The sequence below is a fragment of the Pempheris klunzingeri genome, chromosome 2 (assembly GCF_042242105.1).
Source record: "Pempheris klunzingeri isolate RE-2024b chromosome 2, fPemKlu1.hap1, whole genome shotgun sequence".
In the NCBI taxonomy this organism is placed as follows: Eukaryota; Metazoa; Chordata; class Actinopteri; order Acropomatiformes; family Pempheridae; genus Pempheris; species Pempheris klunzingeri.
The window spans coordinates 14889239-14915360 of NC_092013.1; the positions used below are offsets into that span (position 1 = coordinate 14889239).

At 41.2% G+C, this 26122-nt stretch overlaps 1 protein-coding gene across 4 annotated transcripts in view; it reads left to right on the top strand.

Annotated features, from left to right (window-relative positions):
- Window positions 1–26122, top strand: part of kcnab2a (potassium voltage-gated channel subfamily A regulatory beta subunit 2a) — an 81002-nt gene that overhangs the window by 26812 nt on the left and 28068 nt on the right. For 2 of the 4 annotated variants that reach the window (XM_070838789.1, XM_070838790.1), the window contains exon 1: window positions 25283–25625. In XM_070838789.1, coding sequence (XP_070694890.1) covers window positions 25414–25625 — 212 coding nt within the window. In that variant the 5' untranslated portion in view covers window positions 25283–25413. Of the gene's footprint in view, window positions 1–4259; window positions 4427–6254; window positions 6297–25282; window positions 25626–26122 lie in introns of those variants that run through there. The other 2 variants (XM_070838798.1, XM_070838807.1) reach the window with 2 other exon arrangements.

Consider the following 26122-nt stretch of genomic DNA (forward strand, 5'->3'; position numbering starts at 1 on the left):
TGAACCACAATTATTCAAAAAGAAGAGTTTGTGCCTCCTTCAGTCTACGCATCCCTGTGATTAATATAATCTCTTAGTGAGTAATAAAAATTAAGAATCTCACTAGTACTGATATAATAATCCTTATCAGTGTTAAATAAAATAATCCTGATTAGAAATTTGCCATAAACCTGCAGCCTTAAAGCTATAGATTATCTTTATGGCAATGTGAAATATGATTATGTGCATCACTGGTAAAAATTAGGGGGGAAAAGTGCAGATATATATATTTTTTTTAGGAGAATGAAATAAATAGTGCCCAGTCCTGTGTTCCCTATTGCAGTAAAACAATTTGAAATGACACGTAAACAAACACTTCAAAAACACATAACTCCTGATGCTGCTTCAGGCTGCGTTCAGATCAACAACACTGCATCAAAAACGCAAAAGGCTGCATTGGTGTGGGCGTGTTTCAACTTGCCACAGGGTACCAGTGAAAGGATAAAATATAAACCAGGAAGTCCACTTTGAAGGCTCACCAGGACACTGATTGATTCCTCTGTTCCTGACGAAGAGCAAATTTGGACTCAAAATATTGTAATATTGCACTTTTCTTAAGGTAATTAAGAAAACTTGTTAACAGAATCAGATGAGTGGTGCGACTCTGTAGGAAAATAGATTTGAAACTGACAAGCATATTGATACTTTTTAATGTTTAATGTGTGGCATAGCCACCGTTGTTTTTCCTTTTTTGTTCACTAGTATCTAGTTGTACTCAGACATCAACTCCTTCATCCTTTACGCTTCCTGTCTCTCTCTTTCTCTGTCTGCAGTTTTAATCTGCAAAGTGCACCTTGGACCATTAGTGCAGTAAATCTAAGCCCCCTAACTTGAGCCTGGATGAGTCTGTAGTGTACCGCATTGCTGCAGTCAGCAGCAGCAGCAGCATCCTCTCCTACTGCAGCTCACTACAGGCACCTCTGTGAGACTGGTGCATTGCTCTACAGTGTGCTACAGTCAGAGATCAGGTGTAAACACAAAATGTCTTGTGCAGGATCTAAACAGCTGATAATCCACCACAATAAACTGCAGTGATGGCAAAAGTACCACATGGAGCCTAGAGGCCCCATGTGGTACGTTTCCTAATCTATGCAACCGTGCACTAATTGGACAGGTTAGGTTCCACTCCACTGTTCACTTCACTGAAGGATTATGGTTTTGTGATGTAAGGAGGCTGGTAATTGCTGAATGTTACAATTTTCTGTGCTGATCAATCACTGTCGTTATTTCTGCCTGACTATCTTTTTCATTCAATTGATCAAAACTACGGTACAAATGTACTCAAATGTAGCTTGCAGTGCAACACAAGAATGCAGGAGTTTATTTTTTTTATTGTGCCTGGCTTGTTAAAATCATTGGTATCTTCATTTTGGATCAGTATCATAACCTTGCTGTGTAAAACGTGATTGAGTTTATATTTTCCGTGCACCATTTTCTTTTTATATTATAAACAATTGCCAGCAGTGGTGATAAAGCAATGGTTGTGTACGATTAGTTTGGGCCAAGCTCTTGGCCTCACTTAGCTGTAGTTTGATTGTCTTGATTACAAATGTAGATGAAGGCACTTATGCACTTATACTTATGTTATGAAACAGATTACTGCTGTTTATTTCTCTCCTGCACGATTTGCAGAGAGTGAATTTGCCTTTTAATGCTGTATTTTATGTATTGCTTTTCTTTTGGGACTCATTTCTATCCTGAACAAGAAGACCTTTATCAATGGGCAGAATAGTTTCTCTAAATATTTTACACCTGTCCTTGCTCATGCTTACCTCACAGTATCATAGATACCAGTTCATTAGTGTCATGCAATGTTATATTTGCTAAAGCTATATTTGCTTTTGTTGCCCAAAAGCAGCTTTGTAGTGATATTGAATACACTACATGGTTTGGTCTATAAGATATCAGAAAATAGAGTAAAATATCCATCACATTTCCTTAAGTCAAAGTTATATTAGATATATTTGTATTGGCTGCTATCAAACTGAGTGATATTGAGTTTGTTCCCACATGAGACTGAGAAAAGCAGCAAATTCAAACCAAAGATGTGGGGCATTCAGGCTCTGCAAGAAAAGTATGCTTTCTTAGCGCCCCCACCCACCGTGTCCTCTGATCCACATCAATGACAGATAATCCAGGAGGGCTTTGCTGTGCTGTGTAGTAGATCTACTACAGTGCCTTTTACCCATCAGGGTCATGGCATCATCATCACCTAATAGCAGGTATGACCGTTGTCCCATCGTGGTGTGATGGAAATGAGTAGGCAGGGAGCGTTTAATGTGTCCTTGGGAACATGGGACACCTTATTCGCTGCCTGAGAAATTGATGAGAGGACAAAGTCACCTTCATGTTATCATTATGATGTCTGTTACGAGCCATGACTCACGTGAGTGCAGCCACTGGTGAAATTGGGTAGCATGGGCCGCTCAGCTCGCAGCTTTGTCAGGGTGACATAGATGCCACTCTCTCTGCGGCTCTCCTGGTTTTGATTTTATCCACTACAGTAAACTGGGCTAAAACATCAGCAGTGCCGCTCCCCTCCCTCTCGAGCCGTAGTGTTGTGTTGAAATGTTCCAATGAGGTATTTTAAATGTGTGTCAATGGCATCTGTGTGTACCCAACCACCCTACCAAGCCTCATTGATGCCCAGCTCTCTTGGTATAACCCTCTCTACGGCAGTGGCCTCCTTCTTGGGCAGACTCTTTGAATTATTCATAGAATCAAGTAGCTCTAAGCAGTGGATCGGCTATGGTTTGCTGTCGTGCACTAATGTACAGCACACAGCGTCCACAGGATGATGAAGTAGAATGGAGATCTTCATATGTGTTATCGTGGGCTGCACGTTGGCTTTTTACTGCATTTTCCCCGCAGGACCCGAGTGTTTTTCTTGTGTTGTGATGCGATTATCCTCCTGTCTAAATAGATAGTTGTTCTAATTACGCCAGGCTGGTATACAAAGCCTTCACTGTTGAGATGTTAAAATCTTTAACTCACATCAGTGGGAAACTACAGAGGTTATATTTGTCTGATGGTTTATTCATCCAGCTCATGTCCGCAGAGTGAGGACATGACTCCATCTAGTGGTGCAGGCATGTAGCAATCCATTGAAAAAGATGATAAAATGTCAAATGACTTCACTTAAATTTTCTGTTTTTGCCTATAATTTTCAAGCTTATATTCTAGATTTAAGTCAATTTCAAAAAGTAAATCAAGACCAAAAACAAAAGTGACATGGTTCCGCGTTTTGGTAAAATACTGTTCTGCAACATTTGAAATTTTAGCTGTCAAGGAAACAGTTAAAGTAAAAGTGAATCTAACCCCCTGTGAGGTTAGCGAATGGACTTTCTGGGCTTTGCTGCACTTTACCACCCCTATATCCTGCACTAGACTTGCACTACCCAGTGCTTGGAGGAGGCCTGAGATCCACCTTGCTTTAGACCAAGTGGCCACTTCTCAACTGGACGCTGATTCGTTCCAGGCAGGGTCATCATGGGGCCCTGTCTCCCTCTCGCAGTGGGAGTGTTGGCGCACAATTGTTTAATTACCCTCTCATGCTCCTGACCTTGTCTGGGACGCGTTGATCATTATCAAATATGCTTGATATTTTCATTGGCAGTCTTTGAGAGTGGCCGAACATGCCTGACAGGATACTGTAGCCAACAGTGAGATGGAAAATGTGATTAGATCGTGTGTAGGTGTTTTCTGCCAAAACATGTTGTGGCTGCCTTACTTTTTGTCTCTGAATCTTCTCCAGTCCTTACAATGATTATTATAATCTCTCATTAAGGAGAACGAATAGGTGAAAATGATGTTAGACCACCATTTTTGCCAGTGATCTAAGTGATAGATGATCCATTCAGCATTACAGCAACACATTCAATATTGACCTTGATGAAAATCAGCACAAACACTAGATGGAAACCCTCAAAAATATAATGCCCTAAATGGAGGTGCAGTGCTACCCACAGGTGTGAAATAGGGCTGGACAGAACGAGCTTTGGAAATCTGAGTAGTGCGGCATATATTATATATAGACTAGTATGGAGTTTTTGTTTTATTGATGGTTGATAAACAAATGAATAAGTAGTAAATAAAGCCTGCCTGTAGTTGTGAGGGCTGCCCAATTATAGCTGAAGAACGGGGAAAAACTGAGAATACGTTGTTGCGGAAACATAAACCCCACCACAAGCTGACACAAGTGTGCTTTCTCTCCTTTCCAGAGCCCCGGCTGGTGATAACCTTTACCCCGTGGTCCCGGTCAAAGAACACCACCCCCGGCAGGCTGGCCACACCCCCTCCCTCCTGCCTCCATGTATCCTGAATCTACCACAGACTCCCCTGCTCGCCTCTCCCTCAGACAGACTGGCTCACCCGGCATGATCTACAGGTAAACTGATGGATGTACACATGTATAACACAGACACAACACATCACAGCACATCAATTAACAGGAATAAAAGCTTTTATTCACATCCAGTATCACCAATATATGATTTACATTTATTTAATTGTCAGTGTATTACATTATCAGGCTGGTGCTAATGCACTTCAACAAGCTACTTACATGATAAATGTATCTCGTTCCCTGTGTTCCTGTGCCTGGTGTACAATACTGTTTATATAGAAAAAGACTGTTTACTTACTAAAGTGTTTAGTGTATTATAGTCACTCTAAGTATCACCTAAAACTATTCATCCATTAAAATGATTTGTCAATTAGTATGATGATGAAATGTTTAGATCTCAACAAAACAATAATTCTATTAAAGTCTGCGTTTGGCTTGAAGTGCAACCAAACTGTCACGCGCACGCACACACACACACACACACACACACACACACACACACACACACTGCCTACTCCTAACGTTTATCTAATTGTTATCTCTGAAAACACAAATGTTTTTGCCTAATTTTGCAGTTTGAATGAATTAAGGACATCAAATGCACTTGCTGGCCCTAACTGTCAGTCTGCAACAGGTCTCCTAAACTGTGACACACTCTGTCCTCTGACTGCCATGCAGGCGTATCACAGCATTTTAATTTTCACTCATCCCATTACGTGTCATGTCAGTAAGTGGCAACAGCGGTATGGACGACCGGCCTAATTTGCACAGATTATCCTGCACTGTAATATTTCACCAGCATGTGGCGCCAAAGACTCATCATCTTAAAAAGCATCTGTTCCACTGTTCCTCTCACACAGCAGCTTTATGGCTGTGTGTCACATCGCCTCCATTATGGCCAGATGGGGTCCAGTGTCAGCTATAGGTTTTGCGATACTTACCTATAGCCATTGGACTATTGTCTTTTATAGACCTGAGTCTATATAGACCTACAATGAAAGTGTCTGATGTGACATTCTGATTTGCCTTCACCTGGAAGATGTGGGACATTTATTAATAACAGACGTATAAAGCATCTGAGCGACCCCATAATGCCTGGGCAAATTTTGATAGTGAAAATTATGCAATATAATGATATGTTGTAGCATTTTGTCTGTTTTGTTAATATCTTGTTGTTGACATACACTTTAATTTCAAGATGGCGAATGGAGTCCAGTGGCGTCTTGCACTTTTTTTTTTTTTTTAACATTACAGTCAAGCAATAAAAGAAAGTATTGTGTTGCATGTGTAAATTGTAACAATATCTTATTAATATCTCAAAACATCAATACAACATTTTGATCACTATCTCTGAAAATCTTGCATGCATCCAAAGTATCCAGTGTGCTGTATCAGTTAGCTGGATGTAATTAAAATGCAGGTTTGTGCATTGGTTCGAGAAGTCAGGAAAAGTACAGTAAATAATTTTTTGTTGTTTTCACATCTTGAAAAGTTTCAGATCTGCGCAAACACCTGGAAGACTTTTGTCGTTAAGCATGCACAAGTAACTGCACTTTACATGTAGTACGATGGATCGTTGTGATGACTGTGTGTGTTCGGGCCTGACTGTCCTATTGCTGAGACATTTCCAGCTCGCATAACTTAACCCAGTGAACATTTTGTACACATTTTATCTGTGTTTTTCATTTCTAACGCTGTATTTTCTATTTCCCACTATTTTCTCTTTTGTACTGCATTACCCATTTTCTACTGTCACCATTCTTCACCATCTTTGTGTCTGTGTTAAATTTTCCCCACTACTAACTTCTTCACTTTCCTGCTTTTATTAACCAAAGATTTCCTTTTTCCTCCTCTCCCCTGATGTCTTCAGCGCTCGTTATGGGAGCCCCAAACGACAGCTGCAGTTCTACAGGTACCTGTGTGTCTCTGTGTCTGCTCAACACTGTTTGTTGCAAAGCAAGTTTTTTGTTTTTCTTCCTTTTATGTGTGTATTTGTCTGTTTATGTGGAGTATGTATTTATAACATTTGGTATTTGGTTTATTTCATTATAATAACCTTGCTGTGGAGACTTGCTGTTCTGTCATTTAAAACCATACATCCATTAGTAAACCTTTGCTGCATACATAACACTTATCATCTACTATTTAGCTGGCAATGCACTATCTGGCTTAAACCTGATAGGGGTGATGATGGATGGATGTTGCAAGGTTGCTCACAAAAGCTTTGAATCAACAATAACTGTCTGAGTTTTGATGTTTTGTTTTGTTTTTTTCTGTCTTTTTCTCAGCAGTGACACTTGAGACACCCACTATTGTCGTTGTCAAACTTCAACATGACTAAGAATCTTTTTACTGAAGTGATTTCTGGACACTTTTTGCTTTGATTTTTACTTGGCATGATTAAGCAGATAGTCATTTCCTTTATTCATCATTTCTATATTGAACTGTAAACCTTTTTGACCTCATGGGACTTTAACCTGATCTGTGTTGTCCTCAAAGCCAGACGGACCGTTTTGATCAGTGTTGGGGATGAGACGAGTAGGGTTCCTGGCACTCAGTCCTCAGTGTGGTCAGTCCTCCTGCTGCTTTCGAGTAGGGTCATGTTTTATGGTCTTAATATCAGGCCTTATTCTGCTGATCCACTCATAAAAAGCCCTGACTATGTGGATTTGCTTGTAATGAGCACACTATCGGATTTTTATCTTGGCGCCTTGCACATTTTTGTCCTTTTAAAGTGCAAACTTTAGTCCCACCAGCTGCTCCCCTGGCCCACATGAGGGGGATCGATAAAGCCCCCTATCTCTGTCTGTCTATCACACTCACAGCGCTGGGCTGATGCTGGGAAGTTGTTTTTCTTTTTCTTTTCAGTCATTGCAACATTGTAACAAACTCTAATACTGGAGCTATGGTGAAAAGCTCACTTCCTACTACTACTTACCAGGATGCAAATGAGCTCAAAGGAATTATGATGGACTTCAAATTTACAATCATGACACATATTTAGATTTAGATTTCACACGGCTTTTGTCTCAACCCCATCTTGTCTTAATGATGATCATTATCTGTTGTGTTCGTATTGTTTGGAGTCTTTTATTTTAATTTTTTCTGGATTTTTTTCATTCTCCAGCGTGAGTTGTAGATCCATACTGTTCTGTGTGTGTCTATGACACGGTCTATCCAGAGCCATTTAATGTTACGATTCTGTACAAAGAATGCTTTTAGGAAAGTATTTCCGGCCTTGGCTATCGTTAAACCATTTTACAGTTTACAAGCGACTGAGTGCTTTTAGATAATGAAGGACGTTGACCTCTGACCACTGTGTGTCTCATGTATATGGGTTAGAGAAACATGGATAACGCTAAAGAAATTCTTGAAGCAAGTGCTTCATTTAAAGCATTAGATGTGTCAGCCATATAGCTTATATTTCAACCCTAATTAGCTCACTGATTTTTGTTGAAAAAATAATTACATGCACTTGAGTTTTGTACCCACAATGATGCAACTTAAATGTCTGTTTTGAAAGCCACAACCTGACTCATGTCGGTATCTGTAGGTGGATTGGATTTTAAAATTAAAATGTAAGATCTCTCTCAATGCTTCAGACATAATGATTAACTCAAACCAGTAGATCATGTGCACTTGGGCAATGGCCGCACATAACACTCTAAATAGACTGGCTGTTTTATGCCTATACACTGCGTGTGCACAGTGGGTAGACTGAAATGCATGCAGGAGAGTGATCAATCATTTTGATATTGTCAGGCTGATGCAGAGAGGAGGAGGGTATCTACAGATATTTTAATTTACAAATTTTTTTCTCTCTGCTGTCGTAGGCAGTTTGTATGCTTTTGTGTCACAGAGTGTCAGGAGAGGCTGTACACCTATAAACTAAAAGGATTCAACAGTGGATTGTTCATGCATGAGGCACTTCAATCCTTTTTGTGCAGTTTCAGTCAGCACCATTAGACCTTTATTAAGCTCAGTCACTACTGCTGGCAACGTCAGCTTGGAAGCACACAGTGTAAACTATATTGTATTATTGTTGTGTAAAATATGGACAAATGTGATAATAATAATAAATAATTCAAGGATATGTGGTCCATACATTCACACTTAGGCTGATATGGTCATAAAACAGGTATTTAATTGCATTCGATGTTGTATTAAAAGATTCTCACCCTGCAGAAAATTGAGCAGCTAAAGACAGATGGTGTGGTTTTGTTATTTTAGTGTACAATTATTGATATGCATATTGTCAAAGGTAATAATGAGCTGAATTTGAACTTTGATTTAAGTACATGGGATGCTTTCCTCAGTGTCACTAATAGGGTACAGTGCAGTTGTGCTGGCTGATTCAAGTGTTTGACACTTGTGTGTTTTGAGGTCTCATTATTATGTGACACTTTGATTTTGACCTTGACCTGAACACGAGGCTACTGAGATGCAGAGAGATGCTGCAAGCCGTGCTTAACTGGTGTGGTTTGCATAATGCAATGGGTGGAGAGTACTTGAACATGCTTGGTGGTTTGTATTTTTCTGTGTGTGTGTGTACATGTGTTTGCTCGACGCTGTGTGTGTTTGCGTGTGTTTCATGCGCAGACAACACTCAGCCCCTCATTACTGTCCAGCTCTTAGTATTCTTTCCTGTGGAACAACAATCAGAGGCTTTTAGTGCAAAAGCTTTGGTGAATAATTCAGGGCTGATATTATTTGCTGTGGTTAGCAGAAACAAGACGGGCCACTAAACGGCATAAATGGATTTCTTCCATGAGATCTCACAGGGAGGGGAGGAGGAGAGGTGTTGGTTGTGGTGATAGAGTATGGTCCAAGTGGTGAGGGGAGGGAAGCACTCTCTTATTCACTAATTGGTTTAGACATTTCCTAGTAAGACACTCCCAGTTTGGGTGGACCCGCTTCACCACTGTCTGCAGTGTGTGTTTATAAGAGCTGACTGACACCCCACAACCTCGCTCATGAGCCGACCCCCAAGAAATCGGGTGAGTTTGAGCAAAGATTTGCACTCATAACCACATGAGGAGTGTGCTGGTTTGCGTGTATGTTTTGTGTGTAAGGGGGTGGCAGAGTGTCGAGGAATGCGTGTGGGTGTGTGAACGCATGCTGCCTAGCTTGAAGTCTCCTCCTTTATTTATGTCTTCTGTCTCTATGTGAGGAAAACAGCTGTCTGGGAGATTTGAAGGTAATAGAGGATTTATGGGAGAGATCCAAGTCATGCCATGTCATGATGGCGTCAACGGTTTGACTAACTTTTTATTCCGTGTTAAAAAGGATTCTGTTGGAGTTATTTACAGTCTGTATTTTGTAATTAATACAAATGCAATTTTAGATTGAATATTGGTTTTTACCACTAAAATGCGCATTGGTGTCATTGTCATGGTAGCCCTGTCTGCTCCTTTGTACAGAGGCAAGGAAAGTGCTGTTCAAGTGTTGTATTTGTCAGTAGATTTTTAAAGAATCAATGGAGTCTAGAGCTTATTACATATTTCATACCAGGAATGAAATATAATTTCCTTATTCTCACGTGGCTACAAAGAAAGGACTCTGCATTGACGGTGACCCAAACTTATCTTAAAAAGATAAATTATGCAGTTACATTTTTATTTTGTAATAATTTGAATTGCCTTACCTTGCCCACCTTATGTCATGTTAGATCGATCCGTTAAATTAGTCTTCATCGTGTCTTATGTTCGCATTTAATGGATAATCTCACAATCATGAGCATGGACGCTATAATGGAACGTTACTAAGAAAGAGTTTATCCTTGGTTGTGTTTTTAATGTTTGTTTGTTTTTTTTATAGTCAGCAACATCCATTTATTTACCATTTTTAAGTAAAATACTTAAACCTACATTTTATTTTTTCATAGAAGTCATATTCAGAGTGTATGTATATTAAAACAACATTAGCCTGCTGGTTAGAGTATAATATATTGATAATACCTTAGTATAAAACTGCAGTGTCAATGTTACACAGTGCACTGCGTTTACCAGGAAAGTGGCATTCAGCATTCAGCATTCAGCATCAATTTGCTGTCTTGTAGTTATGGTGGAACTGGCACAGTGCTGCCACCTATTGATTAAATTCAGCACAATACTCTTTTCTGAACTGAATTCTCAAGCATTTGAATAACTTGACAAAAATAAGTTTGTATTTAACAGAAGAAGGAAGTCTTAAAATGAATATATTTGCATTAAGATCCCTGAACTCCTGAAACTGACAGAAAGCCCTGCCACGCATCGAAGATCCACACAGGAGCATAACGTGCAGTCTGTTGGGGATTTGTTTAGTGACTGCGCCCATCCATTTTTTCCAGGCCAGATGGGCTTGTGCTGTTTTGTGGGACGCACTGAAAATATATTGTGAACCACTCTCAGAAAGTTTCTCTGCTCAGAAACTTTGCCTCTCTGCTCTCCCTCTCAGTCCAGTCACGAGAAGAAGTAAGACCAGGAATGTGTCCCCTCCTCTTGCTTGGTGCATGTTTGAATGCCTCCCCCTTGCAGATAGCATGCACCCTCTTTGGTCCTGCTCCTTAATCACCAACAAGGCACCTGAAAGCTCCCTATCAGTGTAACCCTGCCATTGTGTACCTGTCAGGGGAGGGTGGTGCGGTGCTATGTTGTGCGACTCTGATTACAGGATGCATGGCCGTGTGCTGCCCCAAGCAGGAGGGCTGTTTTTTTTATGGGAGCAGGTGCTATTTAAGGAGGTGGCTGTGCCCTGTCGGCTCCTCGCTCCATCCGTGTCCCTACTGTAGTCTTCACTGCACGGGTCGCCTCAGCATCACGAGGAGGAGGAGGAGAAAGAGGGAGGGGGCATGTTTGCGGGAGGGTACGCCGGTGGCCCCCGGGGGGCTCCCGGCAGGCGCAAGTCCAGTTACTGTCCTCCTGAAAACCTGCAGATCCCCAAACCGCCAGTGCCAGGCAGCGGTGTTCGGAAGAGCAGCAGCAGTGGCAGCGGCAAGATGCTGTCTATGTCATACAGCGAGAGCATCCGGAGCGGGATCAACCGCTACCACTCGGACCAGGGGCTGAATCAGCCACCGACCAGGCCCCCCGACCATGCTGAGCTGCAGAGACTCCGCGAACAGAGAGTTGCCGCTCAGATTAAGAACATGGAAGACTTCCTGAAGATGAATGGCCTGGCCCTGGAGGAATGTGTGTCCTATCAGACAGGCATGAAGTACAGGTAAGAGAGAGGCAGAGCTTGACAGTGACTGAGATGCTCCAGAGGTGTGGACAGTGGTGGGGCTGAGAACCAGCAGGTGGGAGCAGCTTTGTGGTCGAGGCAGGTTCAGATACTCAAGCGTCTGCTGAACAGGTGTGTGCCATCACGGTGGTGTTTTTGTTGAGTTTAAAGTTGGCCTCAAAAATCACTATTTTCCACCTTTGCTGTTGATTTTTATTTTGATAAATCTCTCATCAGAAACAGACACACCATTAAGTGATTTATCTGTCGTTTCTTTGTTGATATCAGTACAGTGTTGCTCTGTCCTCTGGTCAGACTGCACTCAAGCTACGGTACTGGGGCTCAGGTTTTATTTTAATCATCTAGGTCGGTGGCATATTTGCCCAACTACATGGGAAGGACAGACTGCTCCGTAAGGAGTTACCTGGCCCCTTAAAATCTCACTCAGACTTTGTTTTGCTTTTCCCCTTGATCATGTAGATAGTATCCCTTCTTCTCCGGCTTTTTTCCTGTTTAGAGTTGACCGTTCTTCCCCTGAAAGTCCAACTGAACACACAGAAATCATTTATTTCTAAGTAGAACTGGGAGATGTCAATAATCTTGATGCAATGTCAGAATAGATAGATATTGTGTATAATCGTAATATTGTGATATAGGTTTAAATATTTGTCTATGTATAGAATAATACTGCATGTCTGATTTTCAAATTTTCAGATAAGTTTTCTTTTTTATGGTTGGAAAAAAAATCTAAGCTGAATAAAGATTTCAAATCCACATTGGGCCATCTGAAAAGGGATTTGTCACATAGCTGAAAACAAGGCTGTTAATCTGTTCTGGCTTTCGCAGCCACAGTTATTATTGTCACATTATCAATATATATTTATATGAGGACACTGTGCCAAAATATTGTGTAATAGAATTTGTCATTACACCAATGTTGGGTTTAAAAGTTGAAGAACAAAGCTTGAGTTTATGTTTATGTATATACAGTGTTTTATATCTTCAGTGATTACTTATAGATGCACCACTAAGGTGTGTGTGTGTGTGAAGTAGTTGCATTAAGGTAAAAAAATGCATAACAGGATCAAATTTTAAACATTTCCTAATTTTTTCTGTGCCATCATCCCAATGACAGGAAACCAAACAGGCTATTTTATGGACTGCTGCTAGTCAAAGGATCGAGCCGTTACATCAGGCCTGGCAGCTGCTGTATTGGCTAATAAGGCCTATTAAGCTGATGTTATTATTGTCGTGGACATGGATAGCTTTCATCACACACAGGCATGGCTGCTGTTGTTTTTGACTGAAACCAGTGACTAGAACACAGGTATGGTTGGCTGCTGCTGCCATGTCTGGGGTGACCAAGTTTTACTGTCAAATTGAGGCAGTATTGTATGTCACCACTGCTGACATGTTACCTTGCCCGTAGTTACCTCCTTGTTGTGTAAAGCTCAGTCACTGGCCCATGACGGGCTTGGGTGCAGCTTTGCAAGGGTGCAAGCAGTTTAATATTGCAAAGAGCATGTGTGGTTCATTACTTACAAACCTCAGAAAGCCTCCTACAGTAACCATCAATACATATCATTAACAGTAAAGCTGCTTATGCTTTCTTCTGTTCAGTCTAATAGATCTAATAACAAATCTAAGTGTGATTTACACTCGCAGTGTTGTATTTAACCATTTGCATTGGTTTACCACAGGAGTATTAGCTCATCTAATCCTGCCAGGTTCGCTGTGTCTTGTATCATGATCGCCCGCAATTCTGTAATTAGTGCTGCAATTGGGTCAGCCAATACATGAACCTCTGACTCAAACTCATCATTATTTCAGTTGTGTGGTCAGGAAGGCGGGCCAGCACTGCTACTAAGCAACATTTAACCATTCTTGACACTGCTGTCACCTTTTCCAACAAACACATGCAAAAAGGTTATATTTTAATCTCCCTGTCTTCTCTTTCACTCTCTGGCTTGCTCACTACTGTGCACTCCTATTTGCACACTTTTTTTTGGCAGACCTGTTGTAGCAGGAGTCAGTATTTTATACCGCTATAAAAGCACGAGATTAATTTTCGCATCTCTAAATAAATATAATCGACATTACTTCAGTGAGACATGATTAATAATACTTTATATAATATTCATGTATCGGTTTGTGTGAATGAGTAATCATGGTACTAAGCCAAGCTTCATCGTACAAATATTCCTGATCATGTGGTTTTAAGGTTGCAAATATTGTGTTATTCGAATTAAGGAAAGGGATTACTCTATTTCCATTATGTTGCCCTTGAAACAAAATACAAGCAGTCAGCAGGCCTATTTGGACACCGGAAAACTTTCCCCAGTGTCCATGTCCTCCGACTGAATGAGCCAGGCAGTGGGTAAAGGAGCCAGCTTGAGTTCAGTGAGGCGAGACAGGAAGCCTTGTGTCTCCTGTTTGAGTTATATGGACGTTGACTGGGGGAGTATAGATTTCTCGAGTGACTTAATACTAATGGACACGGTAATGACCTCCACTTAGGCGTTTGTACAGACAAAGCTATGTTTGACCATAACTGTTGCTTGATGTACGGTACGCTTTTCCTGCTCACAGTGAAAAGCTTTGATGTCCAGGTGGGCACATTTTGTGTGCAATAAGAAATGCCTGAAGTTTGAATATAATTGATTAGACAGCTGCTTCTATTGCCTTGTTTTAGTGGTTTTAGTGAAGATGCTTTAGTCATGGTTTGGCCAGTAGAGGGCAGAAAAAGATCAAAACAAGCTGACACATGCACAGTCATCATCACAAGCGCCACTTACGTATGCAGCAGAGAAAGAGGAGCATTGGCATTTTTTTTTCAAGATATTTTACTGTCACCTGACGATTGTAATATCATACAATAATCAATTTCTCTTCACTTATGAATAAAAAGTGTTTTTTGCTTTGTGCGCTGGAAACATCTGCCTAGTGGGGTTGATTTGGTGTTGAATTTGATCAGTTTTTTGGCTGTAAAACCATTAGAATTTGCTGTGTTGCTATATTTACAATGAAGGCAAGGGCTGCAGCTCACTATTATGTTTTCATTATTGATTTATTTGCTAATTATTTCTCAGATTATGTCTTGTTTTGACCAACCAACAGTCCAAAACCCAAATATATTCATCTACTATGAGTTAAAACAGACAGAAACAACGATTGCTCCCATTTGAGAAACTGCAAACTGCAACCAGAGAATGGCAGACATTTTGCTGAAAAAATGACTAAAAGCATTATTAAAAATGATTAAAATAGCTGTAGATGAAGTATTCTTTTTTGTTTCAGATGGTTCAGGTTTTAGCTGACATAAACAGAAATTAAAAAAAAAAAATTTGCTGGTCTTTTCAGTTTTTCCTCATCAGATCAAGACAAAAGCAGCAAATACTGATACAAAGCATATAATCCCCAATGCTTAGTTGAGGTTTGAACATGTCTATTAAGCAAACTGAAGAGATAATGTGATAACTGGATCCCCCTTTGAGCAGTTTTCTGTTAATAACAGCTGATTTCCACTAGATGGTGCAGATGCTCCACCAGCATGAAGCCAAGATGATGCATATTTCAAATGCCTCCCACTGCACTCAGCGCCATAACGCATTCACTGAACACAGCAAGTACATCGCTCTCTGTACTCTCACACTGTTGAACAATCTGACCAGTTAGTTGTAATATTTATCAGTTTCCACGGTGCTTCGTCTGGCGTTCAAACTAGAGCAAAAGATGACTAAAACTAAAATAGCATGAAAAAATAAGTGCCCTGTCACCAGGTGGCAGCATGGAGGAATGTTTAGTTCTTCATGCATTGCTCATGCTTCAAAGCATCAAGAAAACACGTTTTCTTAATGTCCTAACATTTTCTCTCTCGCTCTTTCTTACTCACACATGCTTTACCGCCCTCTTTCTCTTTCACTTATTTCTCCCTGACACACACACATACACAAACCCTTTTGATGAGGACATAAATCTGCAGTGAGCCTCTCCGAACTGTTATTATTATTATTTTTTTCTTAATCTCAGCAGTGCTGCAGCATGTGTGTCAGCCCCGGCGACTGTGAGGTTTTTCTTCAGGCGATCCCCTACTCCAGAGCTAAATTTAGCCACAGACTCGTATCCACAGCTGCAGCTGGATACAGCTGAACGGGCTGCAGCCTAACCTGTTCATCCACTATTTTACCTCAAGCCCGCTGCCTCGCAGTGTTGCCACACTGATGAGAGCTGCAGACGAGGCCGTGCTTTATCTTTGTCACCAGAGTGGGAGATGATGTTTAGGCTCTTGGAGTGATATAGATTTGGTTTCCAGTGGTGATCTCTCCAGTTCCTCTTTGAGCTATCTCTGGCTGGCCAAGGCAGACAGCTTGTCAAAATGTTCTAGTCAGAAATTTTGTGTGGGCGCAAGAGGTGGGAATGTCAGGGATTACACAATTCTGTTTTGTTGGTTGTTGTATTTCAGTTTAAGAGTCTTATTTATGGCAGCTCAACCAGAGGTCCTCATGATTACAATTCATGAGTTAGTGCATCATTTTAGATTCCTGCATTGGTCATGTGTGTATGTCACGAGTAGTTTCATTGGTCATTGTCATCATTGGTTATAGTGATGCACAGCATTTCAGCTTTGTGATTCGTAAACCTTTATATTTGCTTGTATTACAGCATAGTTTTTACTTTGATGTCTCTGATGTCAAGAAGCGCAGCCATGAACTTCACAGGGGGCGTAGCCTTGTCACCTATGTAGTTACTGTTGCTTTCATTTGACATGTCTCAAGTAATTTCTGGAGAAATAGGACGTCTGCTCCTTCCAGTGACCTGATCTCTATACTGATATCTGATATCACCATGTGTTGGCTGGGGATTACATCCAGGATGAAAGGTTGGTTTCAAATGTTGATTCCCCATGTATAACACAGGCCCTTGCTTACTAAATAATGGTAGACGTGTCTTTATACTTGTTCTCTCCATCATACAGCTGAATTTTTGCTGGAAGTGCTGTTTCAGGAGATGGCGTTTTTAAATAAGCCTGACTGATCATGCTTTACACCAGTGTTAACATTGCCATTCCCAGCATGTACTTAAAAGCCTTTCTGCATTAACCGTGTGTTTTCCTTTATGTCTTAAAGTGCGTGTGTATGTGTGTGTCACTGGAGGCTGCAGGGGGATTGCTCTGCACTTTGTGAATGCCCAGTAGTGACAGGAGGTGGGAGGCCCTCTCCTCTGTCCTCAGCCTTTCAGACACTCAGCCTTTAGAATTGCGCTGTTGTCGCTTTGAATCCTATGAAAGTTGTTACTTAACAACATTCAGGCGCATATTTCCTAAACTGTCATGTTTCATCTCGGAATAAAATGTGAAGTTTTGTTTGTTTAAAAGTTCTTCCAGGGTCATGTCTGCAGCTTTCTTTCTCTCATTTAACATTAGAATTTTCTACATTAGTGTTAAATTTGCTGGAATCTGATTTATCTTTATATGTAGTGGTATTTCCATAGAAAATTACAATAGGTCCTTAGGCAACAGAAAATATGACGGATCTCAATCTTAATATGTAAAGTGTTACTCTTGCATTCCCCTGTGTAGGACACAGTAAGGGAATATTGAGCCAAAGTATTTCTCATTCACAAGTCTAAGGCTATCTCGCTGAAGAGGGAAAGTTTCCCGAAGCTTTTAGTACATTTATGTGGTTTTGTGGTCACTCTTGCAAATTTAATGTAGAGGGAAGTTTTCTATTTCCCGCTTGACTGATCTTCCAGAAATGCAGCAAACCAGGTCAAAACCAGATCAAACTCTGTTTGATGCAGGTGTTGTTGTACTTGCTTTGTTGGTCCCTCTCATCCTTTTATGGTCCTGTTTTTTTTTATTGGTTTTATTATTTCAGTTTTCGGTTTTATTATTTACATTAAATCTGCTTTGCCTAAATCTACTATTATGGACTAAAATGGTAGTTTTGCAGACGTAGATAGGAGTGTAGGAGTACAATTTTTTAATGTACAAACAAAATCACACTTTTCCTCTGTATTTTTCTTTTTTTTCTGTCTCCTATTGTCCTTCTGGGTTTTTGCTGATAAATTGTAGCATTTGTGTATGTTACGGTCATTGTGTCGGTGAGACCTCAAGCAGGACCACCAGGCAAATGGTTGGAGCTGGTTTGATTCTGAGGATGTTGAGAACAGGGATTTACTGACAGCAGTCTGACCACATTATAGAGCTGCCTTGTTTCTGTATGTCATGCTGGTAGAGGCCATTCAGGGATACAGAATCAGTAGCTGTGAAATAAAGAGGAACCATCTGTTTCATAAGCTTGGTTTAACCTTCGTGTTTCAGGCCTATCAAAAGCTTATGTTGGGCTTCAGAGCTGTTGATTGTCAAGGACGTCACAATACCAGCAGATTTTCATGAAATGGCTCTTTCTAGTCAGTAGCTCCCTTGTAGTCATGTCTGTATAGTATACCATGTAACAGTTAATTTAGCAGAGATGTGATTTAAATGCAGATATTTCTGTACTGTAGGATTATCAAACAGGACAGGTGCAACCCGACAAACCATTTTGTTAGTATCGACAGTATCTAATTATAGTAAATATACTTTTTTGATTTATCTTACAGATAAGATGAGAGTGGCAGACTGATTTAAAAAATGAATGAATACAGTTTATATACACAATTTATATACGCAAGACTAAACAGGTGACATAATCGTTCTACCTCTGGCTAGATTTTCACTGTTGACTATCTATGCAAAATACAACAGGGGGAATCCTTTTACTGTATCACCTGCTTTTTCTGTCACTTACATGGTGCTTCTTCTTCTATGAAACCATTTTTAACCAACTAATAATCTTAAGTAGCTAATAATATTTGTCAGATGTCATTGTCAGTTGTCATTTCTACTGGCAAAAGAGACAAAATGTGATTAAATGGGAGACGAACAAATTTATTTTATTTATATTTATTTAATTTATTTATAACAAATATTTTTCATCTGTAAGTAAAAGCTTCAGTTGCTCTATATATGGGAACAAACCGGTAATATGCAATGTCAGTGATGCAGACTAGGTCTTTAACAGTGAAGAGTGTGTTATTTACTATAATAAAGTACAAAAAGTGTCTTTGCTATAGAGTAGCTGTCTTGTCTTTTTTTTTAAGGCCATGGGCTCTAGATTAGTTCTTACACTAGTAGTCTGGACACACGGTGCCAGGACTCCATGACCAAGCAGCCACATCTTTTCACTGACATGTGAGCAGAAGAAAGCATTTCTGCAGAGCAGTGCTTCACCGTGTGAACATTAGGTGTGACAAATGCACACAGGCAGGTGGGAGGATCTCTTTTGAACAGGACAGATTATTCTCTCTCCCGCACTTACTCACTCTCTCGTTCTTCAGATTAGTGAGTGTGCTCCCCGGGACTGTGTAACTCAGGCCTGTTTATTTAAGCATACTTTGTTACACAAGCACTGATGTTGAAATCCCTACATGGCTGTGAGATCGCTGCTGTTTTGTAATGGTCAACATATTAACTTAAACTCACACTGTGAATTTTAGTCCTTTGCATACTGTGTCAGAAACACTTTTTTCGTAGATATTTATTTGTCTATAGTAATCCATTAAATATACAATAAGCTTTGCAAATATGGCAAAGATGCTGTTTTTATGGATACTATTTTCCCGTATTTAAAATGACATGTAATTTGTTTTATTACAGTCCCTCTCTGCCATGATATAGACTTATTATTACATAAGAACAGGGGTTTCCTGGCCTCTGTTTTTGATTGTCTCAGCTCTCCTGCTCTGTTAGATGTGTCAGCGGGGACAACTGAAACGACAACTCCTCCTGAGCCCTGCTGTCTGCAGGGAATCTGTCATGTTCACTGGAGAGTTAAGAATTGCAGCACTCGCTGCTAACAGATGTGACCTGTGTCTCTCTTCACTCTTCTGTTTCCTCAGGAATTCCCAGAATCACAGAGATCACATTTAACCTCAGCTAAACCACATTCTGTGTATTTGTATGCCATTTAAGTGCCCTTTTTTTTTTTTTTTTTTTTTACAGTCGAGTTCTTTCACATCAGCAATTAGTGGATTTGTTATTTGACTTGAGTAATGGAAGCACAGACTGATGCTAAAATAATCAAACAGCAATATTCTAAGGTAATTATGTCCTCATTACAATGATGAAACAGACAGTCATTAGAAATGTGTAGACATAGCTTCAGGATGCATTAAGCTGCTAGGAAGGCATTACCACATCTGTCGATCAACACTGTCAATCTGTCTGACCTCACCTCACTTTCCATTAACTCTCTTAAGCCCTTTCACCCACTCACTTGCACAAACACACACACACAAACACGCGCACACAAACACACAAATGTCTCACCACCCCCATCTCAGGGATGCTATCCTTTTCACTCGGTTACTCGAATCCCCACTAATGCTGTTCAATTAAACCCTCCACAAGTGGAACTTAAACCTCCGTTGGACAGCTGGCCCACAGTTACACATGATACAGCTGTGGTCATTCTCTACAGCACTAACAATCACCGCCTGCCACGCATGACATTGTCCTGGCCTGATGCCCGTGGATAAACTTTCTAACCGAAAGAGCCGAACGAAGCAGAAGGCTGCGCGAGAGTGAGATGAAGCAGCTGAACTATCAGTGGCTTAATATTCATGAATATAGGTTCTGTTTACCCACCTTGAAGATGTAATACCCCTGTTTTAAATTCAGATTTTAAAGGAATCTTTATCAGAGGATCTCCGCAGTGGTACCCACAGAAGGCTGCACAAAGTCACTGCTTGCTAAACTAGCTTGGACAGATCAGGCCCGGCACCCTGCAGCAACTCTCGATGGCAGTTCATGTGCCAGTCCCAGCTCGCTGGAGCTACCCAGACCTGCCCCTGAGAGCAAATTAGCTAAAGCCCACATGAGACAACTCTCTGCTGTGATGAATGTCAAATTTATTTGGGAATCCTTTTTCTCTTTGTGCAGCTAAGGGCTTACTTTGTATTTTGTCTAGGCCGACTGTGTGGAATTGATTCACAGAGCCAGAGCCTATTTTTAGAGCTAATGTTGTCGCTGTGATGAGGGATCACTGCTCATGACGGTTACCCCCGCAGTACCTCGGTGGTCAGAGTAGTTTCTAACGCTCTGTCGATTAAAGTGGTCGTCTTTGCCTCTCTCTGCCACACCGTGCCTCTTAGCTACAATTTGAGTGCTGTGATTTGGAGAGGTCAGTTGTCTGAGCAAACACTCCTGTACGACCAGGACGTACTACTGAGGTTTCATTATGGTATGGCATCATTGATCGCCAGTGCCTCTCCCCAATGAGGGCTGTAAGAATCAACAGCACAAAACCAATAATTTTAATTGTTTGTTTGTGTGTGTGTGTACTCTGCAGCTGCGTTCTGGTAATAAGGATGCAGGATTGTCAATAAGTGGGATACATTTCTGCAGCTTATTGTTGCAGCTGGAGAGCTACATGGTGAATTTGAATCTGAATATTGTTGTCATCAAGTCTTTTGTTTTCTTTCTGTCCATCTCCTGAAAAAAGGGTGCCGCTGTCGGCATTTGGGAGTTTTACACCGCTGTAGTCGTGATCAGAAAAACACACGTTCTGCCGTATATCTCCAGCTTTTCTCTCCTCTTCCTCCCCCGCACATTGAATGAAGTGCTGGGCCCTATCAGTGCTCTGCATTCGCTCACAGTGATTGGGTGTCTGAGAGGGATTTTAGCGGCTCAGTAGATTTTTGGATAACCACAAATCAGGCACTTAATCAAAGCAAGGAGGCGAAGGCCACGACACAAGGGAGGACATTGTTATAATATGTGGAGTGGGAGGAGATGGATTTCTTTTTCTCTACACTGAGATTTGTTCAGCACTGCTATCTAACAACCAGCTCCTGAGTCCGACACTAACAATGGCGACTGATAGGATTTGGTTTTCAGGTATTTTTCACATCCCGCCCTCCGCATTAATACAAAAATGACTTAATATCGTGAAAGAGCAGTCGTGCATTGGGCTGAGCAAATTCTGAGTCACCCTACTGTGCACACCCTGAGCACAGTGCCACTAATTAGCAATTTAACAGCAGCACTCAAAGGCATTATGTAAAGATCAGAGTTTCTTATTTTTAGTACAGCATCTTTTATGATTTATCTCGTGACTAACAATGAATAGAGCTTCATTCCAAATTTGCTCCTGCAGACTCAGATGAATGAACACAAAACAACTCATAGTGCAGGCCAGTATTCACTCGATAGTGTTGAAAAAAGAAATCCTGATTAAAAGTGTGCGTGTAAAACTGAATGAGATAATAGGTGTGTAAGCATTTGTGCAGACTGGCTTTGGGTTCACTATCAGGCCAGGAGCCAGTGTGTCCTCTGCAGTGCAATTTGATGCGTCATGTTAGTGAAAACTACTAATTAAATAAAGACAGAGGTAGTTTATGGAGCATGAGTGTCACGCAAGTGAAAGACCTCCCCTTTAGCAATGTTATGACTGCATTGCCAGAGTGTGAATGTTAAGTGGGTACATGTGGAACCAGGTCGCAGGTTTCTAACTAAAGGGGTATAAAAGGTTTCACTTAGCATCTTTTCACGTGACAGCAGTACGTGTAGACAGTATGTGTCTGTGAGGCATGTTCACAGTGACGGCTGCCAACATTGTGATTTCTTCAAGAGAACCATAAATGTCATCATGTGGTGATAAGGTGTCAGTCATCTTTAATGATCGTCTCCGCTGTTTATCTGGTCTTTTGGTCCTTTTTTGTTTTCCAGATATAGTCAAAGGGAAATGAAACGCGTGCTGTCATTCTGAACAAAGTTGGCAGATGTGCCTGTTGTGAATTATTAAGTCATAGTAAGTGTGACAGGCATGGTTTATTGGATTGAGCGTATTTGTTGCTCACCCCGTTGGCATATTTTTGTGGCAGTTTATAGCTCCTAGTGTATTTATTAATTGCAAAGCTTTGGTGCATGTTGCGTGAGTAATTTCTATTTCGGACTGTTTCAGTGAATAAAGATTATGAATACAGACCGTATGTGAAAAGTGTTTGCTCCATAGATTAATTTAGGTGATGGATCACTAGTCTGTCACATGATGTATGCTTGTATTGATTACTGTACTTTGCATTGCACACCACTCAATAAGATTTTCAGATGGAGATAAATCAAGAGTCAACACATGACTTTTATGGAGTAGGAATGACGAGAAATCACATTTCCCTGCTATCACGTGGTTTCTGTAGCCATGAAAAAAAGGGTGTGGAAGGGTAGTTAAAGCCCCAAAAAATATACTGTAGGAAGGGAGGTTGTATGGAAATAAATATATTTTGTTTTACCAGATTGCTTAAATAGTGTTGACTAGTGTTGGCTAGTGTTGACTAGTGTTGACGTGTTCCCATATCCAGCCAGGCCTGTGGGATTTTTGTTCGGCTTATTATGTGGACTTAGCATGGATCACAAGACTGACACTGTATCTGTGCAGCCTGAGCTCCTGTCCCTGGCCTCTCCCACTTCTCAGTACCATCCCCATGTCACGACTCTTGGGGGGCCCTGGAGCAGAGCGGAGTGAATCATGGCATCAAGTTTCCACGGCAGTGGTGCTGAGTGCTTGCACTGTACCTTCTGCTAAAGGGATGTCAGGTCAGCGCTCTCGTGCTTAACTGCTCTGTCAAAATGAGCAGACGGAGTCGTTGGAGGGAATGGCATCAGCCCCAAATCTATTCCCCATCACCCTGACAAATGCAGGACATAATCCTGCAAGGGTGACAAGAGTTCATTGATTTTGCCTATATGCTGCTTCTGCTGCCGCTGTTTAGATTGATATGCAGTCATTCACTCAATATGATGTCGGTACGAGGGCATCACTTTAAACTCCTCACTTTGTCTTTGTTAGTAGAAGGAACATTGGAAAGGTCACCGTGAGCTTGGCTCCTCTGCTCTCTGCTCTATGCTCGCAATGCGAAATTCAAATCAGATTTCAATTGAATTAAACTACCTTTACCCACGGGGTTCTATTTAAGTCCAGGGGATCAAAAGGTCATAGCTCCAAGAATAGGGCTGTCAGTTAGCAACAGCCTGTTTGCTGAAATTCCTTTGATGGAGGTCGCTTCTTCGACAGCTTTACTATACATGTCCGCTTCTGATGGCATCTCTTTTAATTATCTCTTTGGCACACCAGCCGGTCAACTCAGATAAGCTTCAGTATTATATTACTGGGAGCGAGTGTCTCATCTACTGTCTCTTCAGTCTGCACCCACTGTTGCGTTCAGTCCAATTACTATGGTGTTTACTTTCAACCCCCAACCATTGTCATTTTTTTTACTGGTCACTCATACCTGCACCTACTCTGCTCACCTAAGCATCCTTCTATTCTTCATCAGATCCATTTTTAATAGCCGCTGATAACAGATGTTATACATCTGTGTACAGGGGCTGTGTCCCAGTATGCAAGATTAAATATTTTCTTCGAATCACTTGTAATATTATAGTCAGGGCAGTATAGATGAAAGTATAGCTATATCTATATCTTAGGGTCTGTGACTACCCGACCTTATATTGTCACAGCTTAAGTTACATAATGAATATTTCATGGCACTTGAACAGACCCACGTGAGAGCCCCCTTTTCTGGGACCATAGGCTATTGCAAAGTCCAAACCAGTGAGCATTCAGCTTCTCCCTTTTTCTTCTGACTGCACTGACAGAGTTCTTCTGACAGAATTAACTGCACTAAACCATACTGCAGGGCAACACACGGACAAAGAAGAGCACAAAAAAAACACCCTACCCTTTTCTTAAGAGAGCTGCTGTAAACACAACAGATTTCAATGCCTCGCTGTCTCATGGTGCCGTAGCTCTGTGAATGTTCCTCCTCATAGCTTCCCTTCATATCCCTCCCACCACATTCCCTCCCTCTCTCTCTCTCCTCCCATCTCTTGCCTGGGTGCACCGTGCCGTTCTATGCTGAGCACAAGGCATACAGATGCAAGTTTAATCCAGGCAACGGTCAGAGCTGGGAAGTGAATATGAGGTTGCCCTTTTGCTAACACGCAGTAGTATTCAGGAGAATATTCAGCAGCCAACGCAACTGTCAAGGCGGACTCAGAGGGGGAGATGAAAACCTCCTGGAACTGTGCGTTCGTGTTTTATTCTCTCCATCTCTTTGTGTGGATCTATGCGTTTCCACTCTTAAAGCTTGGCAGCAAGAGGCGTTATCTCTAGCACTGTGCTCAGCTTTAAAAGGAAATTGCAAGACTCTAAATCTGCCAGCCTGCCAGCCTCTGATGAGCCTCTGATTAAATGATAAAGCGAGAGGAAGACACCCAGTTGAATCAAGGGAAAACTTGCAAAGGGAAATTCATACGAGCTCCTTTTCTTTTTTTTTTGGACTGATGATTTAGATTTTTATTTTTATTTACAGCTTTGTTGTTGACCTACGTTTTATGTATCTGAAGTCTGCAGTGATTGCACATTTGTTTCTCACATCAGCTGAGGCAGAGACACTGTAGTGTTGTGCTTGGATTTGGACTTCCTTTGAGAGGATTTTGTTTTCACCTGATCAGCGGTCCTTCATTGTTTCTGATCTGCCCTCCCACCCTTCTGCACCCTTACTGAACATTGGGAGTTGGTCAGTCACTTTAAGGACTGGGCAGTGATTCCTAACAGAGGCGCAGTGCGTTAGGCTGGTACGGCTGGAGTATTTGCGTCCCACAGACACAACTCTTCAAAGGATCCTCAGACTTCTCACCTCTGGGAGCTTATTTCACCTGATTTATCCAGAGGAGAGAGCAATTAAATATCTGCAATTGGGACAAACAGCCAAAAGCCAGGATGCAGGTGTCATTAGTGTGCACGGACCATCGTGGCGGGGTGAGCCGCAACACAGAGGACCGGCTAAACCGTCAGAACGCCAACAGCCCTAGCACAGGCACCCGCAGCAAGTTCAGAGCAGTGGCGATGGTGGCTCGCAGTCTGGGACAGCTCTCTGTTCAGAGCGTGCCCTCCTCAAGCGAGCAAAGCATGAAGACCGGCATGAAGTATAGGTAGGGCGTGTCTGAAGTGTTGACTGGTAGCTTTGAATTTGGCCCAGAAACTTTCAGATGTATATAGAATTGATCTCCTCCTGCTAAAGTAGATTCAGAATAATCACAAGTACTTTGCATCAGTTCATCACAGAGAAGACCCATTTTTCCACTTTGCTATTGCACACCAGTTTTTCTTCCTTACTGCCAAGCCCCACCTGTTTAAGATTGATGACAGTTAACAGATGAGCTTCATTATGACAGTAACTAACTCAATAACCTCCCCAAACTTTTATTTACTTATCAAGCGGGACCTCAAAAACAACAAGAGCTCAGAAGGAGCAATTTGTATTTTCATCTGATCTTTGTACTTGACAGATAAAAAAGTGGTTGGCATGGATTTTAATCTAGTGGCCATTGATGTTTGTTCTGTTTTGTGCAGGAGTGGCAAAGACGCACTACAAACAATCTACAGTAAGCTGCATTTGTTCAGCTTTAAAGGAGAAACTAATTAGTGT